This window comes from Petaurus breviceps, unplaced genomic scaffold (genome assembly GCF_028583685.1).
Source record: "Petaurus breviceps papuanus isolate PSGF00001 unplaced genomic scaffold, PetGlider_PUasm1.0 115, whole genome shotgun sequence".
Classification (NCBI taxonomy): domain Eukaryota; kingdom Metazoa; phylum Chordata; class Mammalia; order Diprotodontia; family Petauridae; genus Petaurus; species Petaurus breviceps.
In genome coordinates, this window is record NW_027185612.1 from 2,071,839 (window position 1) to 2,091,397 (window position 19,559).

Here is a 19,559-nt window from a genome sequence, read left to right on the forward strand (position 1 = left end):
AGGGAGGGAGGGAGAGAATTTGGAACTCAATTTTTAAAATGAATGTTGAAAATTGTTTTTATATGTAATTAGGAAAAAATAAAATACTATATTTTTAAAACAGCATTATTCTGAGAAGGCGTCTATAGGTTTCACCAGGCTGCCAAAGAGGTCCCAACACAGAAGATGAAGGACCCCTGCCTTACAATAGCCCTGTGAGGGAGGTGTGAAAATACACACACACACACACAACCTTGCTCAGAAAGGTTGTGACTTGCCTACTGTCTCACACACACAGGTATCGTTATCTCCATTTGACAGAGAGAGAAACTATTCTCCAGAGAAGCTGAGAGCTTCACTCAGGGTTAGTGTCTGGATCTATATGCCAGTTGCTAGAGCCTTGCCTGCCAATTAGCTGGAAGACTCAAAGTCCTTTATTCACAGTGACATGTATTTCTGCTGCTGTTATCTACCACCCCACTCCCCCCTTACACATATCCGTCCCTTGGCACCCCTGCTTGCTATGCCAGATCATGAGGTTTTCTAGTTGGAAGGGACCTTAGAAATCATCTAGCCCACCCACCTCCCTCCTTTTACAAATCAGGAAACTGAGACCCAGAGTTAGATGAAACAACTTGCCCAAGGTCATGCACAAGTAGTCATTGGTATGGCTAAGATTAGAACTCAGATCCACAGTGCTTTTTTCCCCCTACAATTACATACCAATCAAGTACCTACATTGAACTTCAAAATGATTTACATAACAGCAATTGTAAGCGGCTCTCCTTGCCTAGGCATCTATCTGGCTTCCCCCTTACAGAGTGTGATTTTCCTGTGCCCTTCCTGCAGAGTTGTTTCATCATTAGTACCAGAGCCTAGAGGATTAGGGGGAGGGGGAAGCAGTGCTTTGTACAATGCTGTTTGTCCATGGGCTGTGGAAGCAGATCAGTCAGCTATCACTGATCCAGATGGTCAAGTTCAGAGATTTGGACACAGGTTGGTGAGTAGGATTGGTAGGATTCTGAAACTCTTCCTGATTCTGACAATCCCCAGGTAAATAAGAGGTGGTTAGGTCACACCAGACGGTAGCAGGTGACAGAAAAAGGACTAAAACACTCTGTTGGCCTCTAACAGTTATTATACCAGCCTGTATCTCAGCGCCTATGGTGAGCATGAGAAAGCAATCCAATCCAAACCTCTTCTTAAATTATAAATTCCCCGAGGGCAGGAACTGTGATTTATTTTATCTTTGCATCCTTAGCACCTCTCCCCAGGTCTTGAATCTACTAGAAACTTTAAACATTTTGTTGAATTAAATTAAATGAAGAAATTGAGACCCAACCTCACACCTAATGGATCGGCTAACATGACCAAAAGGAAAACGATAAATGTTGGACAAGATGTGGGAAAATTGGAACACTAATGCATTGTTGGTTGAGTTGTGAACTGATCCACCCACTCTGGAGAACAATTTGGAACTATGACCAAAGAGTTATAAAACTGTGCATACCCTTTGATCCAGCAATACCACTACTAGCTCTGTATCCCAAGAAACCATAAAAAGGAGAAAGGACCCACATATGCAAAAATATTTATAACAGCTCTTTTTGTGGTAGCAAAGAATTGGAAATTGAGGGGATGTCCATCAATTGTGGAATGGCTGAACAAGTTGTGGTATATGAATGTAATGGAATACTATTGTGCTATAAGAAATGATGAGCAGGCAGACTTCAGAAAAACCTGGAAACACATGAACTGATGCTGAGTGAAGTGAGCAGAACTAGAACACTGTACACAGTAACAGCAACATTATACGATGACCAACTTTGATAGACTTAGCTTTTCTCAGCAATACAATGATCTAAGAAATTTCCAAAAGACTCGTGATGGAAAATGCTATCCACATCCAGAAAAAGAACTATGGAGTCTGAATGCAGATAGGAGCATAGTGTTTCCTCTTTTATTTTCTTTCTTGTAATTTATTTCCCTTTTGTTCTGATTTTTCTTTCACAACATGACTGATGTGGAAATACGTCTGATGAGATTGTACATGAATAACCTTTATTGGATTGCTTGCTATCTTGGGGAGAGGGAAGGGAGGAAGGATAAAAAAATTGGAAATCAATCTTAAAAAGGTGAGTGTTGAAAACTATCTTTACATGTAATTGTAAAAAAATATACTATTAAGTGGGAGAAAAGAAAAAGAAATTGAGACCCAGAAAGCTGACATGACATGTTATCTTCATTCTTTACCTAAATGACTACTCTGGGATTTTCCTGACTTTTCCTCCATGCCCCAGGAAGCTCATTATTGGGAAAACATCTTCATCCTGCAAGATTTCATCACCACTCATCACCACTCTCTGTCCTCCTGACTGAAGGATGGAGTCATGAACTCCAAAGCCTCCATTTAAGAAGGCAGCTCGGCTCAGAACATCTGTTATTCATCCTGAGTACCATCCCCATCCCCACTTTTCAGCTTCCTTTTGTGTATGGTCTTCCCCAATCAGACTGTAAATTCTTTAAGGGCAGGGACTGTCCCCACAGCTCAACACAGCCCCTGGTACATAGCAGGTGTTTAACAAATGTTGATTGATTGTTTAAAAATCTTGAACCTTGCCCCACCTCCCATACTCCCATCCCTCAATCTTTTTTAAAATGAATGTTGTTTGCAGCACAAATATTCTGGACAGAGAGAGAGGACTGGGTGATGAGCCAGAGAGGGTGGGATAGAAGTGGCTGAAGAGACATGAGGTTGGTTCCTGGGTGAAGCCAAGACAGAATTCGGACATTTACCTCAGTTCGAATATGACATACTTCAAATCTTTGCTGTGTCACTTGGCAGTTGGTTAACCTCTCTGCACCTCAATTTCCTCATCTATAAAATGAACTAGATGACCTCTAAGGTTCCTTCTGGCTCTAAATATACATCCCTGTCCTATGCATTCCTGTAGAACAAAACCTTCTTTATCGAGGTGAAGGAAAATTACACGGAAGAGAATACCACACACACAAAGTCTCCATGGCTGCCTCGCTCTGCCTTTTTGTCTCTTGACTGTCTGTCAGTATTTCTATTTGTGACACCAGCTTCTACTTCCAGAAGACAGATGCACTCAGAAGCCTGGTGCCTCTGTCCATCCCTCAGACATTTCCTTGTGAAAATGCTGTCAGAACAAGGTAGAGGCTAAGCCTCCTTGAACAGGGTGAAGAGAATCATGGAAAGAACACTAGCCCGGGAATCAGATAGTGTGAATTCTAGTCTCCACCCTGCCAGTCACATAGTACACATCTCATCCTAGGTCATTTGCCCCACACTGGTCCTCAGTTTCCTCATCTGCATAATGGGTCAGTTTGACTAGAATTTTTAGGTTTCCTTCAAATGCTAACATACTCAGGTCAGTAAGGTAGCCAAGCCTATCCCCAGCTTCTGGTTCCTAAAAAGATGTTACCAGTGGAGGCTCATTTTCCTAATTATTGGGCCTCTCCATCAGGAAGGACCATGGGAGAGCTTAGAGACCTTACAGTCAGTGAGACCCAACCAACTCAGGTCAGCCTCACCACACACAGGAGCCTGGTTGAGACCCTACCTCTCTGTACCAAGGAAGGAGCTTTCAGGTTTGTTCCCACGGACTGAGAGGCTGAAGGACCACAGATCTAGAATTGGAGTGGTCCTTGAAGGGCATTTTACAGAAAAGAAAATGAGGTGACATGCCCGAGGTCACCCAGCTAATGTCAGAGTTGAGATGTGAGCCCATGCCCTCTGACCTTACTGTCTGCCTCATGCCAAGACTCAACTCCACCTACTGACTTCCCTGGTCTCCTTGAAATATCAACTAAAATCCCATCTTTTATGGGAAGTCTTTTCTCTCCTCTCTTAATTCTAATTCCCTCCCTCTGTTATTTCCTATTTATTCCATATATAGCTTATTATGTACATAACTGTTTGCATATTGTCTCCCCCATTAGACTGTAAGCTCCTTGAGGGCAGGGACTGACTTTGCCTCTTTTTGTAGCCCTTGCACTTAATGTCAGTACCAGAAACATAGGAAGTGCTTAATCAATGTTTGTTGATTGACTAAGAGTGTAATGGGAAGAAATAACCTGACCCCATTAGCGCCAGCGGAGGGGATAGCTGGTGAACTAGACAGGAGCTTCCTAACTACCACTGACCACTGTCCACATCCTTGCAGAGTAAGTTTTCAGCAACACCCTCAGTAAAACCTTCCACCTGAGTGTGATAGTAGCATTGGGTCTGGGTTTAGGTAAGTGTTCTCAGTCACTTACTATGTGCAGACTACCTTGGACATTTCACCTTAAAGGACTGTTTGGACTTAAAGGACTCTGTGAAATTGGGGTGGAGGAATGAGACTGGAATTGGATTCAATAATCACTAAGGTACCCTCTAGCTCTAAAGTAAATTAATGATCCTATGAGCTGTGTATCCAAACAGTCCCTTTTAATGACCAAGAGAAAGAATTCGTGAGGCAGCTGGATAGGATTAGGGTGATCCAAGTGTCTAGAACTTGGGAATCATTTTCTGGCCAGGGTCAGGCACCAGTAAATAGTCAGGGTCAAGGGTTTAATCTGTGTCTATTGGCAGAATTAGGTCAGTCTTTGAGGAGGGTTAGGGGCTCATCCTGTGGTCAGGCTTAAGGGTTAGTACGTGGCAGGGATTAGAGATAAATCAGGACATCCATTAGGAATCTACCAGCAGGTAGGTAGGATTAGTGAATTAGCCGGTGCTTGGGTTAGGAGGTAAATCTCTGGTCTGAATTAGGAATCAACACGTGGTAGAAATGCAGAGTCACTTTGTTGGTCGGAGTTAAAGGTTAGTCACTGGCCAGAGTTAGGACAAGTCAGAAATCAAACAGCCAGGATTACAGGCTCAGCACATGAAGAGTGACAATAAGTCCCTGGCTGAGGCTGGGGCTCAGGCTAGCAGTCAGCCAGTGGCTAGGGTTAGGGGTCAGCTGGTGGCCACAGAACAGACTAAAGCTAGCTGGCCAATGAGACAGTAGTGCCCATGACCCTTCTCTAGTTGCTGAGTTGTTGAGATGACAGGAAAGTCTTCCACCCAATAAAAATGGGAAAAGCCGGGGATGTTGTTAGGAATCACAACTCTCCTCCAGGGGTATTGACACTACAAGGATGCCGAGTCTTGCCTCATCCCCACTGGAACCACAGGCAGTAAGGCTTGAGACACAACTTCCCGCTTTGAAATCCTGAGTCTAGAAGGATATACAGCCATGCAGACCTAATGCCCTGCAACATCACTGGTTTCTCCTCAGGATAATTATTTATTATTCATATTCATCAGCATCTTCATTAATGATTCATAATGATCCTTAATTATTATCCTTAACAATAAGAGCAGTAAATAGCAGTAGAGTCCTTGAGGTGCCTGAGGCCCCAGGGCCATATCCCTCCCGGGCAGTTAGACCAGCTAATGCCCCCAGGGCAGCCGGGGGGAGGGTGGGGAAGGAGCAGAGACCCTCTGTCCAATGCCCCCAAGAGGTGCTACAACCTGGCCCCTGGGCCCCAACCCTCTCCCTGGGGTGCGGGGGGTGGGGGGAAGTGGGGCAAGGGGAATCTGGTGGGAGGAAAGTATCCCGAGCATTGAGGGAAAGAAAAGTGACCCCATTGCTCCCCTCAACTCCCCCCATTCTGACCATTCCCCAGTCTCCTCCCCAAGGGAGTGAAGACTACATAGGGGAGAGGGCCCAGGGTTGTGCAGGGCCACAGAGGCCTGGGCTGAGCTACATGTCCACCTAGCTGCCCCACTAACTGCCCGGGTCTGAGCCATGTCTGTGCAGGGGCTGGGAGGTCAGGGCCCCCAGCTGCCCGGGCAGGGAGAGGCGTCGGGCAGGGCCGTCGTTGGGGAGCTCTGAAGCCCCTGGAGGGAGCTCCTCACACGCCAGGAACTGGGAAACCTGTAGAGAACAAAGAGAGGAATGGGAGATGGAAAGAGGAGTCAGGAACATAGAAGATCAGATGGCAAGGAGAAGATTTAGGAGGAAGAAAGAGAAAAGTCAGGGAACAGAGTCAGGACCAGAGAGGACCATGGGGAAAGGGGGAGGCTAGGAGAAAGGAGGGGAATGAGGGGAGTCAGTGAAAGGAAAAGGAGGGAGGACCAAATACAGGATAATAAGACAAAGAGGAGGGCTAAGAAACAGAAGGGAGTCTTGGCCAAGAGGGAGCCAGGTAAGAGAATAAGGAGCTATCAGCAGGATGGATATTCCTGAATGGGTACCAACAGACAGAGAAAAGATGAATGACAATTTCAAAATGGTCAAGAAGGAGCTGCCTGAGATGTCTCTGGGGAAAAGTCTGGACAGTCTAAGGAGTTATTCCTCTACCCTCCAGAACCAGGGAGAATCAGAATGGTATAAAAGGGAAAGCTCAGAACTATGGGCCTCTGGGCAAAAAGTCATTAAATTGTGCACACTCTTTAACCCAGCAATATCACCACTAGGTCTATACCCCAAAAGGTAGAGATAGAGAGAAAGGACTCATATATACAAACAATATTCAAAGCAGCAATTTTGTTGCTGCAAGTAACTGGGAACAAAGTAAAAGAGCTGGGGAATGGCTGAAAATAAAATGATGGTAAAGAAGCCTCTGGAGACTAAACACACAGCCTCCCCCAGCGTCTGGGAGGCAGGATGCTTGACAGGGAAGGTCTCTGGGAATGGAGAAACTGGGTTGTGGCTACAGTTGGTCCTGGACTAGGGTAAGGAGATACCTTAAGCTCCAAACAGAGATCAAGCAATGAGATGAGAATACACGTTCCTACACTCCTTTCTCTGAACAAGAGACAAAGCAGAGGGTCCAAAAATGAATCCCACCTCCCAACCCTGGTCCACTGGGAGACCAGAGGGGCTGAAGAGAGCCAGAGGGAGGAAGACGGGGAGCACTTCGTGTGTGCTGACAGGTTTGTTGGCGAGATCTCTGCGGGGGAGGCCAAGAGTGGAGCCTGTCACATTCGCTGATGTGGGCTCTGGTGTCGGCAAACAGGAGCAGGCAACATATGGGAGGGGAGGGAGTGGGTGCCAGCCAGGAGGGGGGGGGGAGGAGGCAAAGGAAATGGGCAAAGGCTGCCTGAGGCTTCCAGGTCAAAGGGACGAACAGGGACTGGCCAGGGACAACCTGACCCTACTGAAGGAGTCCAGGAGCCATGCTAGGGCACCTGGGGCCTGGAGATGGGAGAGTTAAGAGCTCCATCATTCAATGGGGGAAGGGAAGACAATGGCCTCATAAATATTAAACACATACACACACATTTACACACAGAGAACAAATCAAGGCAGACCCGCAATGTGTCAAGCACCTCAGAAGGTATCATAGTCCCGAGTGAAAACTAGCATGGTATTGTAAAGAACAATTTTCTATTAGATTAATCCAACTTCCTCCCCAGTTGGTTGGTCGGAGGGAAAGAGATAAGTGACGTGTGACATACTGGCCAATGTGTGTGTGGGGAGGGTGTGGGGGGATTGTAAACTAGACCAGGGCAACCCAGGGCTTGTTGGTACCTTCTCTCTATCCCCACCCATTGCACACACCTAGATCTCTTTTCTTTGGCCAGCCCTTCACACTGCCAAGACTAGAACTAGTGAATGAATGAATGAATGGATTGAGTGAGTGAATGAATGAATGAATGAATGAATGGATTGAGTGAGTGAATGAATGAATGAATGAATGGATGAATGGATTGAGTGAGTGAATGAATGAACACATGAACTATCAAAAACCTGAACTAGTCAGTTTAGCTCAGTAAAACAACAACAACAAAAAACAGACAAGCCAGTCGCTCCGGTGCAACGCTGGCTTTCTGCATTTCACCCTCCTTCCCCCAGCCCCTGCCCTCTCCTCCTGCTCCTCCGCTGCTTCCCTCTTTGCTCTTCCTTTCTGCCTTCTCCACGTCCTCCGCTGCTAAGAGCTCCCACAGCTGTCACTCATGCTGCTAACGAGGTTAATGAGCTTGCTTAGCCTTGGGCCAATGCATTCGGTAGGTATGGGCTTGGTGGAGGGACGGGGCAGGGAGGAGTGGGACTTTATAGAGTTACTTTGCAGATAAAGAAACTGAGGCAGGCCCAGGGAGGTTCGATGATTTGCCCAAGGCTGCAGAGGCAGCGAGGAGCAGAGCTGAGGTTCAACCCCAGGGGATCCAAATCCAAGTCCAATACTTCCTGCTGGGCAAAAAAAAGTGAGGGGAAGAAGGGAGAGGATGCCCTTGGGACTCAGCAACCAAAAACTGATAATCAGATGAAAAGGAACTGCGGAGTGAATGGGAGAGAGGGCAGCTACCAGATTTGGGGAGAGGGTTTAGGCAGAGCCCAAGTGGGGGTGACCTGCTGTAACTTACCTGAGAAAGCGAGTCAAGGGTGAGGGTGGGGATGGGGCTGACAGGCAACAAGGGGGAGTCGGAAGAGAGACCAGGTGCAGGGGGCGTCACGGTGCTGTAGGCTGGGGGCACCAGCGTCATCTGTCTCTGTAGCAGCTGCAAGACAGCTGCCATGTCAGTGCTGAGGCGGGTCTCCAACCTATGGGGTTGATGGAGAGAGTGGGAAAATGGGCAACATGGAAGGAGGGGCCACCCTGAGACGTCAAGAGGCTGGAGCAAGGGGTGTAGGAGGGAGAGGGTGCAGGGACCATGCTTTAGAGGGACAGGGGACCCAGTGACTAAAGGTGGTCTGGCTAATCAAGCTGAGGACCAAGCTCCCCCAGAAGAAGACTTGAACTCAGTTGGGGAAGGGGAAAGCCAGCACAGCTCAGCCTTCAACCCTGCTCTCCCACCCCCCAGTATCTACATCCTGTTTGTTCACAGGAAGGGAACTCATGTGTAACACACACACACACAACTTCACAAACACAGAGGCTGATAAACATACATCAAGGCAAACCCCTTAAGACACATTTTTAGAATCCCTCATTCCCATCCCTAGACAGGTCAAACACCTCCCATACAAACACATATATACATAAACACATACAACTATGCATAGAAACGCATACAGAAACAAAGCATGTATAATGGATGGACTGAAGGTTATTGTGATGAAAGAATCGCATACATCTTTACAGGTGAGTTGTTGTCACAAAAGCCCCCACTACAGTCCTATTCATCCTCCCACAAATACACACCCAGACAAATACAAGCACACAGTGTGCAGCCCTATGACCTGCTTGTTGAGGAGAGAAGTGCAATGGGGGCAGGGAGGGGATGGGGCTGGAGGCAGAGGGTACTCTTGGCTGAGGACAGGACAGTAGTACTGAGGAGGGAGCTGTCTGTGGGCCTGTCACAGAGGAGGGCTGACAATACCTGTTGAGTTGTCTCTGTAGGGCATCGAGCCTGCTGTCCACGTCTCCTCGGGGCCGGCGGCCAGGGCTGGCCAGTGGGATGTTGAGGAGCCCAGTAGTAGGGGTTGGGGTTGGACATCTTGGCAGTTCCTGGTACTGGCGGCTCCGGCTGTCCCCCCAGAAACTAAAGATGTTGGATACCCCTGAGAAGGCACCTGGAGCCAGAGGGACAGGATGAGGAGCAAAGAGTAGGGTAGAGGCCCCGGGCCTAACAAGTGAGGACAAGAACCCAAGTAAGTGACCCCCTCCAGCCCTTTCCCACCCCCCACCCCATACCTGACAAGGGATTACAGGTGTCACTGCCCTTCTCAGCCTCCTCAGCCATGGGTTCCCCACCCAGCAGGTCCCTGGAAGGCTGGGGGCTAGGGAAGGGCACCAGACGGAGTGGGCTGGAACCAGGGCCTGGGGTCTCATCTTCCTCACTGCTCTCTGGGCTGGAGGGGCCGCTGGAAGGGCTCTCGTCCCACGGCCCCCCGGACCGTGCTCGACTGCCAGCTCCTGCGCTTTCTCGGACTGTGCCTACCACTGACCCCTCTCCTGACTGCTCTGCATCTGCAGCAAACGGAGAACAGGGGCAATTCAACATAGGGGAAGGATCAGGTCATGCATTCTGGGGCAGGAATGTAAGAGCAGGGGGCATGGAGGAAGGAGCTAAAAACAAGGGTTTGGAGTCTGGGAAGGAACCATGGCGAGAGCAGGGCCAAGCTCCCTGGACCCTCAACCCTCCCGTTCCCAACCTCTCTCCCACACCTCCCCCCTGCCCCCCATCCTCCTACCTACAGCACTTACAGTCTGCTTGTCACACAATCTAGCACTTGACCACACATTGTCTGGCAACCATTCGCTGTTGTTCCCTGTGTGGGAGTCTTGTGTCCCCAACTAGAGTGTAAGCTCCCGGAGGGCAGGGCCCATGGCTTCTCCTCTTGTATCCCCCACAGCATAGCCTACCACAGGGCTGGGCACACAGTAGGCGCTCAATAAAGACTAGTTAACTTGATTTGACCCTCCAGAACCTAAACCCCCCTCATCCTGCTCTTCTGCCTCACAGTCCTGGGACCTGGCTCCCTTGCCCACCTCCTGCCAGCCTCACCCATTCTGGCCTAGTTCAGTTCGAGTCAATAAGCACCTACTAGGAATCCAGCCCTGGGCAGGATACAGAAGGAGTTCAAGACATGCTCCCTGCCCTCAGGGAGCTTACAGTCTAGCTGGGAAGACAGGACTCACGCACATAAAAACCGCAGTGAACAATATCAGACCGTGTATAATTAAATGTTAATTGTGCAGTACAGACTATAAGAGCTATAGGATTCAGAGGTCAGTAGGGATCAGTATGAGCTAGAGGAGATCAGTAGAAATTAGTATGGGCTAGAACAGCTGGGGAGGACGCCATGGAAGAGGCAGGGCCTTGCATCAGATAGACCTCCGAGGATGACAGACTTTGGATGGGCAGAGGGGACCATACCAGGCAAGGAGTACATGAACAAAAGCGAAAGACAGGAATGCATGTGATGTGTGTGTGTATAGGCCAGCCTAGCTAGTTCTGACCCTGGTCTCCCAAAGCTCAGGGCCCTGTGCACTCACCCCTAACACAGACACCCCTACTTCCTTCTAATCCCTGCCAGCTCCCCCTCCCATCCACCCATCACTCACCCTTGTCCGTTCGGCGGCGAAAGGACAACTTGCGTCTGCGCAGCCGGTTGAAGCCACCATCTAGTTCAGTGCTGCCCGGGGAACCAGGGATCATATTGGTCTGGAATGAAGAGCCAGGTCAGGCCCTTCTCTCCTGCCCCTCCTACCCTCATCCCCACAAACTGGTCTTGCTGAACGGAGATTGGGGTACAGGAGAAAGGCAGAAGGGACCAAAGGTCAAGCTCAAATCACACACACACACACACTCAGGTCTCTCCAGGTCAAGTGAGAGATCAAGCCTGACAGAGCTGAGAATTAAGATGCTAAGGGGCCATCCAGCGACACTGGAAGGAGGAGATATTCTGAGGTTAAGGGATCCCAGTGGGGGAAGTATTTGAAGTTTTTGAGTTAGAAAGTAGCTAGGTGATGCAGGGTGAGGGAAAGTGTCTGACTTAAGAGCTCAAATTCTGCTTCACGACACATACCAACTGTGTGACCCTAAGCAAGTTACTTAAACTGTCTCAGCCTGTTTCCTTATCTGTAAAATGGCGATAATAATTATACCTACCTCACAGAGTTGTTGTGTGAGGATCAGCTGAGATAACATGTTCAGTGCTTTTCAAACCTTAAAATACTATGTAAATATAGCTATTATTATTAATAGAAGTGACCTCTAAACCAGAATAGACATCAAGGTCAGAATCTTAGCTGTAGTAACAGTTAAGAGAAAATTCATAGAACCTTTTATAATTCTCCAAAGCCTTTCATAACATATCCCTTTTCTCATTTGATCCTAAATAATATCCCTGTGAGGCATATGAGGAGATACAGCGTCTGAGAGGTGAGCACTGGAGCAATAATTATTCTATTTGACAATGAAGGAAAAAAGGGCCCAGAGAAATTAAGAGCATGGCCCAATGTTGACCAGTAACTCAGTGGCCAAGGACTAGAAGTCAGGTGTATGAAGCACTGGACGCCCAACTATGAACCAGAAGACCCAGTCTGAATTCCAGCTCCACCCCTTATTAACTATATGACTTTGGGAAAGTCACCTCCAGACCTCAGTTTTCTCAACTGTAAAATGGGGACAGGTAGCACCTGCCCTACCTGCCTCCTGGAAGCAGAAGGAATTGTTGTGGAAACTCTCAGGAGCTATACAAACTCAAGATGGCATAATTATTCTCACATGTCTTGGGGATCAAGGTCAAGGCTTGGAAGAAGTCATGAAGCAAGGTCAGAATCAGTTCAGGCTGTGGCTCTGGGTGCAGGTCACTTACATCACGCAGGTTGAAGGTGATCTCCAAGCTAGACCAGAAGTGATCGGAGAACTCAGGGTACATGTCCAGGACCTCAAGAAGGTCATCACGCTGGATCTTGTGCAGGTCACAATAAGTGAGAGCCCGGACATCGCCATTAGACTTGCCTGGCCGTGCATACAGGTTTAGAGGCTCGCCAAAGATGTCATTCTTCCCTAGGAGAAGAAGGGAGAATTAACGAGCTTGCTCTAGCCGCTGCTCACATAGACCACCAGGGGGCAGCAAACATGCTCCTTCCACGGTAAATCCTGGTCAACACCTGCCATTCAGCTAACAGCACCCCAACACCAGGCTAGCCCTCAAACCCCACCATCATCACATTATACATGTACACACGCTCATGCTGTTGGCCTCTCCCTAGAAAAACAAAGTGCCTCCCTACCTCCTACCTCAGCATACAGAGAATAGAGTATAGTTATGTACTGGAAAGAATACTGAGCTTGGAGATCTGGGTCCAAGTGCCAGTTCTGCCAATACACAATTTCCTCAGCTATAAAACAGTTAGCATTTTCATATCATCATCAAAGGTTTGCAAGGTATTTAATATTATCTCATTTGTCCCTCACAATAACACTGTGATATAGGTGCTCCAATTATCCCTATTTTACAGATGAGGAAACTGAGGCATGGGGAGGTTAAGTGACTTGTCCAAGGTCACACAGCTTTAGGTATGTGAGGCAGGATTCTAACTCAGATCTTTCTGACTCCAAGTCATGAACTCTAGTGGAAATACTATGTCACATGAATGCCTAATAATCCCTTCTATGCCTCCCTCATGGTTATTATGAGAATTAAATTAGACAATATAAGTAAAAATACCTGCCAAATGTAACTATTATCACTATCACCATCATCATTATCATCATATTTTTCTTATCTTTTAAGCAGAGTTCAGACAGAAACAGTCCTGAGAAAAGTCACTATTTTACTACATTTTCTTTATATTCAATGTTCTGTTGCATGAGTGATCATTGCTTTCTGTAGTTGAGTAAGAGTATTATTACATGAGCTCATCCTCCATGAGTTTGCTGAAAACATCTTTTGTACAGCTCCAATTGCAAGCAGGATAGCAGGGGTCATTTTATCTCATCCTGCTTCTACATTAGTTTGATCTCCTTGGCCAGGTCTTCATATTTTAAAAGCTTTTCATTGCATGTAATGTGAAGATGACAAATATTTTGGGATGGTAATGTCTATTAAAAAGTTGTTCTTGAGTTTTTATGAGCCACTATTACATCCTGGTATTTGTGGGCAACGGTTCAGTCTGTGATAATCGCACAGCTTATTGGCTGAGTTCTCCAGGATATTTTGAGGTCTTCACTGTTGTCTGTCCACAAAAGAGTCAGTTCTGATGTAGAGAGCCTAGAGGTCAGGTCTTATGAGGAATTCAGTAGGTATTAAACTTTTATGTCCTGCAGTGATGTATTGCAATCACTACCGTTTCCTTGTGTCATTTACACTGATCATTAAGTCTACTCTTAATAACAATGGTAATAGTAGCTAGCATTTATATAGACTTTAAGGTTTGTGAAAAGCTTTATGTGTTATCTCATTTGGCTCTCACAACAGCCCCAGAAGGTAGGAGCTAATATCAGATCCATCTCACAGGGAAGAAACAGGGTTTACGCAGGGTTACACAGCCAGGCTGCACACTCGGTGGTGCAGTGGAAACAGCGTCAGGAAGACTCATCGTCATGGGCTCCAATCTGGCCTCAGCCATTTATTTACTAGCTGTGTGACCCTGGGCATGTCACTTCATCCTGTTTGCCTCAGTTTCCTCATCTGCAAAATGAGTTGGAGAAGGAAACGGCACACCCTCCAGTATCTTTGCCAAGAAAACCCTAAATGGGGTCACGAAGAGTTGGACATGGACAGAATGATGACACACAGCTAGCAGGCTGTCTAAGGCAGAATTTGAACTCAAATCTTCCTGGCTTCAAAGTAATCTATTCATTGAGCCACCTGGCTGCCCAGAATTCTTAATGATAACCCTTTTGTGGTTTCTAATGGCAAAGACCTGGTCCTGAATTGCTACAACAAAGCTCTCTATTTCTACCAACAAATCCACATAACTCATCTTCTTTGCCAATATGCTGTTGGCTTAGTCCATGTGGATGTTACCTACGAGGGGCCTTTGGATTCTACTTCTGGATCATCGACATTTCATGAGTCTCATCTGGAGGTAAAGTACTTGTCATTAAATTCAGCTAATCCAATGGCAGTGTTCCTTTCATCAGACTTTATTATTGCTCAAAAAATTGTCTTCTTACTGCAAAAGTTTGTAGGCTTCTGGCCTGTTTATCATGTGTTCTAGTAATTATCTCATTCTCGTCTTTTTATATAATTATTATATTTTTGTTGGGTTGTCCAGTGGTTTTAGTTGCGCCTGACTCTTCGGGACCACATTTGGGGTTTTCTTGGCAAAGATACTGGAGTAGTTTGCCATTTCCTTCTCCAGCTTGTTTTACAGATGAGGAAACCGAGGCAAACAGGATTAGATGACTTGCCCAGGGTCAGACAGCTACTATGTGTCTGAGGCCAGATTTGAATTCATGAAGATAAGTCTTCCTGACTCCAGGCCCAGAACTCTATCCACTGAGCTACCTAGCTGCCCTAATTATTACATTAAATTTTATAAATATACATACATGTATGTATATGTGTGTATATAATTGTTGCTGTTATTGCCAGTACTACAAGTTGTCCCCCTAGTCATCTAGATAGGCTGAGCTATTCATATCTCAGGCCCAGCCCCCGCTGTCAGGTATGTCACTCAAACTGTCCTCCATGTAGAAAGAGCCTATCGCCTTAATGTCTCTACACTCCAACCCAACCAACCAGACTAATGCTTCCCACATCACAACCACCTGCTTACTGTCCCTTCCACTTTTGTCAGGACCATCCCTGGGAGTGGAGGACCAAGGACAAATTATCCCTACAGTTGAAATCAAGTCTACAGAAACAAAGCAGCACACAGAGTCAGAGCTGGAAAGGGCCTTAAAATTATTTTCATCCAGTCCCTTCATTTTACATAGAGGAAACAGGGCCAAAATGGTGAGTGCACTATGGTGAAAGTCCTAGAATTGGATGATTTCAATCCGTGTCCCAGTGCTCACCCATCCTGGCTGTGTCACCTTCAAACAAGTCACTTAATCTCTTTGAGTACCAGTTTCATTAATAAAATGGAGATGATGTAACTGGCTTTACCTAATAGGATTGTGAAGAAAGTGTTTTGTAGTAAATTATCATCATAATCTCGTGTCTGATAAACCCAAAGATCGCAGTTTCTGGGATAAGAATTCACTATCTGACAAAAATTGCTGGGAAAACTGGAGAACAGCATGGCAGAAACTAGGTACAGACCAACATTTTACACCATATACCAAGATGAGGTCAAAATGGGTCAGATGGCAGAGAGGATTAAAAACTAGAATCCTACAATATGTTGTTTACAAGAAGAAAGCATTTTTGCAGGAATTCACATGGCATATTGGATAGAATGTTATACTTGGAGTCAAGAAAATCCAAGTTTGACTAGCTGTGTGACATTGAGAAAATCATTTAACCATTCTCGGCCTCAGTTTCTTCATTGTAATAGGAAAGGGGTTGGATTCGATGACCTCTGAGGTACCATTCATCTATGATCCTATGAAAAAGTAAGTTGTGCTATAATTGCCCAAGATCACACCCCTAGTAAGGTGTCAGAGATGGAACTTGAAGAAGAGACTCGAATTCAGGACTTGATGGTTGGAGGGAAGATGGAGATGATGGATGAGTTTCAGGTCTTTTTCCATGCCAGGTACCAGATATGATTCTTAATGACTGTCTTCTTGAAATGGCCTCTGCAGCCCAGTTCCCAAAGCAACACAAAGCCCTGAACAATCTATGCTCCTCCAGATGCTTTTAGCCCCTACTCACCATCCATTGGGTCACATACTGACCACTCTCATATACTAGTTGAAGGGAGTAAGGAGAACCAGAGCAGGTCCAGGCACAGAAGCCAACCCCAGGATGCTCTGGCGGAGACAAAGCCCCTCAGGCTTGGCCTGATACTGCCCCGATACTAGAGCTCACTGTTGGGAATCATTCTTTATGAGGGACCAAGGGTCCAGGAATCCAAACTGCCATCCCAGTTCCAAATCTACTTCCTTGCCTCCCAGATCCATTCCCTGCCCTCACCCCTGGTGCTGATGATGAAATTCCTTCCCTCCTCCACCACCCTATTATATTCTTTCCCCAGACCTTGCCCCATGGAGCCCCATCCTCCAGGTCCATACCCAGGATGGCCACAACCACGTCACCACGTAGGATCTCAATGGAGCCTCGAGAAATGAAGTAGAGAGCAGTTAGCAGGTCCCCAGCATGTACGAGTGTATCCCCAGGGGGTGCATGAGTGGTCTTGAATTTCATGGCCAGTGCCCGAAGGCAGCCCTTGGTGGCCCCTCGAAAGGGTTTGCAGTGCTGTAGCAAGGAACGATTCAGGTGCAGGCAGATGTCAGCCTGGAGACACTCGGGGAAGCCCTTCAGTACCTAGGGCCAGGATGGGGAAGGGGAGGGAGACAGCACCAGACAGGTACCTCAGTCAGGGAATGCCCTTCAAAGAGGCCCTTTCCCCACTCCCCAGATTAGCCCTGCCCTCACAGCTCTAACCCAGCCCCCATCCTCAGGCTCCCCAACGCCTGTCCTTCTAATCCAACACCCCTTTCACAGAATCACTGGCCATGAGAGTTGGAATCAGGACATCTACTTCAGCCTGTACATGAACAGGAATTTCCCCTACGCATCTCTGAAAAGTGGCTCTCAAGTAAGAACTTGAAGACTCCCGTAGTTAGGGAACTTATTCCCTCCTGAGACAGCAGCCAATTCCACTTTTACTGGATCACAGAGCTAGAGGTGGAAGGAGCCTCAGAGGCTTTTGGACTGCTCTCATCATTAAGAAGTTATTCTTTACACTGAGTCAAAATCTGCCTCTTCCCAACTTTTGCTCACTACTAAGAACTAAGGTTCTGTCCTCTGGAGCCAAGCAGAAAAAGTCTCCCAAGTACCATCTTATCAAATACTTAGGGACAGCTACAATGTCCCATTCAAGTTCTACTTTCATATTTATAGCTACTTTCCTCTCAATCTGATTTATTTGTGTTAATTCCTTATATTTATATATAAAAGTCTTTTGATGCAAAGTTTTTTTTTCCCAATCAGCACCTTCTCTTCCTATCATAGCTGCATTGATTTTATTCATGAAAAACTTTTCCAATTCATGCAATAGAAATTATCTCTTTTATCTTTGGTGACCCCCTCTAACCCTTGTTCCATTAAGAATTTTCCACCCAGCCATAACTGTGAAAGGACCTCATCTTGTTCTCTTCTAATTTTTTAATGGTGTGACCTTTTATATTTAGGCCACATATCTGTCCTGAGCTAATTGTAGTTTATGGTGTAATGTGATGGTCTGCATGTTCCCTTCCTTTCTTGTCACTCTCCTGCTCCTCCCTCTTTGGGTTAGTCAACCTCCACAACATAAGCTAAGCACATTCCGTGGCATGCTAGGCAAAAAGGCCAACACCCCAGAGTCATCATAGCTGCCGTTTCCCCAAATAGTGGTCCAGCCTGAAAAAGCACTAAAAGTGTAGATGCCCTCCCAGGATACCATCTAAAACCATCACTCACCCTCTAATGAAAATCTAATCCCAATTATGTCCTACCACTGTCCTCCCCTTCCAAGATTCTGCATTATTGACTCCCATGAGTTTACGTTAATGACCCCCTAGACTTTCACCTGTGACGAAAAGACTCCCTTGGAAAAGGGAAGGCTAAGCATGGTGGGATGCAGCCAAAAACCCAAAGAACCTGGAATTCCTACCAAGCTGACCAAGCCAAAAACAGGGAAAATATAAGGTTGAAAATTTCACAGGCTCCTGAGTGACAGCCTGTGGGGCTAGAAATGCGGGATGAGGCAAGAAGAAAAAGACCAAGATCTCTGAGGCCATAGAACTGGGAAAGGAGCAAGAGAGGGTCAGGGGTCGGAGTATAAAAGGAAGAAGTGAAAGGAAAAAACAGGTTCATCTTAGGATGAGCTATTGGAGGCTCAGGGGAAAGGGTCACACTTCTGTCCTATGAGCTGACATGAGGAGCTAAGAAAAGAGCATGAGGACTCTGGCTTAGCCATGCTCATCAGGGGTGATAAGGACCACCACCTTGGGCCTTGTCCAAGGCTTAGGGTTGGGAAAGGCTTCAAGGCCTCTCTGGATGACAAGACAAAGAGGTCAGAGCTTGCACTACTAAGAGTTTCTGCTTGTATCTTTGCTTCTCAGTAGAAACAAAGGAGAATCCCAAAATGCTTGAAGGCAAGGACTACTTCATTTTTGTCTTTGCATCACAATTGCTGACCATGGTACCTGGCATACAGAAGGCATTTAATAAATGCTTGGCAAATTTCTATCTCTTCCTATCTGCCATCACTGTCCCTCCCTAATCATACTCACAATGCACTAGATAGAATGAAGATTATCAAGTCATTAGGCCCTCCAAATCTTGGCCTCCCTAGACTTCCCATCTCTTGTGTCCCTTCTAATTCCCATCTTTCCAGTCTAAGATCTCTCTAAACACCCCTCCTGCTTCTCTACCTCTGATCTCTACAGGTCAGCTATTGATTCTGACCCACATCCTTCTCACTTTTGATATCTCCAGAGCCCCATTTCCATGAGCCATGGAATCAACCTTGTCCTCCTCACCGCATTCATGTCAATGCCATTGGTATAGGACCATGCGTGTTGGAAATACTCCTCCAGGCGCTGTCGCAGGGGGTTGGGGATCTGGTGAAAGCGGATGAACTCACGCACTCGAAGCATCTGGGTGTGGTATCGAGCAGTGCCTGAGTATAGTCTCTGTATGATGGCTGACACATTGCCAAAGATACTGGCATACATCAGAGCTGGGAAACAGGGGCAAGAGCATCAGTCAACAAGGACACTCCCTTTATCAGTGAGAACACTCCATGTAGTGTCTCTCTCTCTCTCTCTCTCTCTCTCTCTCTCTCTCTCTCTCTCTCTCTCTCTCTCCCCTTCTCTCTCTCCCCCCCTTCTCTCTCTCTCCCCCCTTCTCTCTCTGTCTCTCTCTCTCCTTCTCTGTCTCTGTCTCTCCCCTTCTCTCTCTCTCACTGTCTCTCTGTCTGTCTCTCCCCTTCTCTCTCTGTCTCTCTCTCTGTCTCTCTCTGTCTCTCTGTCTCTCTCTGTCTCTGTCTCTCTCTCTGTCTCTCTGTCTCTCTCTGTCTCTCTCTCT

At 46.8% G+C, this 19,559-nt stretch overlaps 1 protein-coding gene across 1 annotated transcript in view; it reads right to left on the reverse strand.

Moving 5' to 3' along the window:
- Window positions 1–5,080: 5,080 nt before the first annotated feature.
- The window catches only part of KCNH2 (potassium voltage-gated channel subfamily H member 2), a 59,705-nt gene continuing 45,226 nt past the window's right edge, over window positions 5,081–19,559 (reverse strand). Inside the window, exons 8-15 of the mRNA XM_069083670.1 lie at window positions 19,013–19,212; window positions 16,559–16,811; window positions 12,243–12,436; window positions 10,987–11,086; window positions 9,613–9,888; window positions 9,299–9,491; window positions 8,342–8,519; window positions 5,081–5,909 (exon numbers count right to left, since the gene is read on the reverse strand). Coding sequence (XP_068939771.1) covers window positions 5,760–5,909; window positions 8,342–8,519; window positions 9,299–9,491; window positions 9,613–9,888; window positions 10,987–11,086; window positions 12,243–12,436; window positions 16,559–16,811; window positions 19,013–19,212 — 1,544 coding nt within the window. The 3' untranslated portion in view covers window positions 5,081–5,759. The remainder of the gene's footprint in view (window positions 5,910–8,341; window positions 8,520–9,298; window positions 9,492–9,612; window positions 9,889–10,986; window positions 11,087–12,242; window positions 12,437–16,558; window positions 16,812–19,012; window positions 19,213–19,559) is intronic.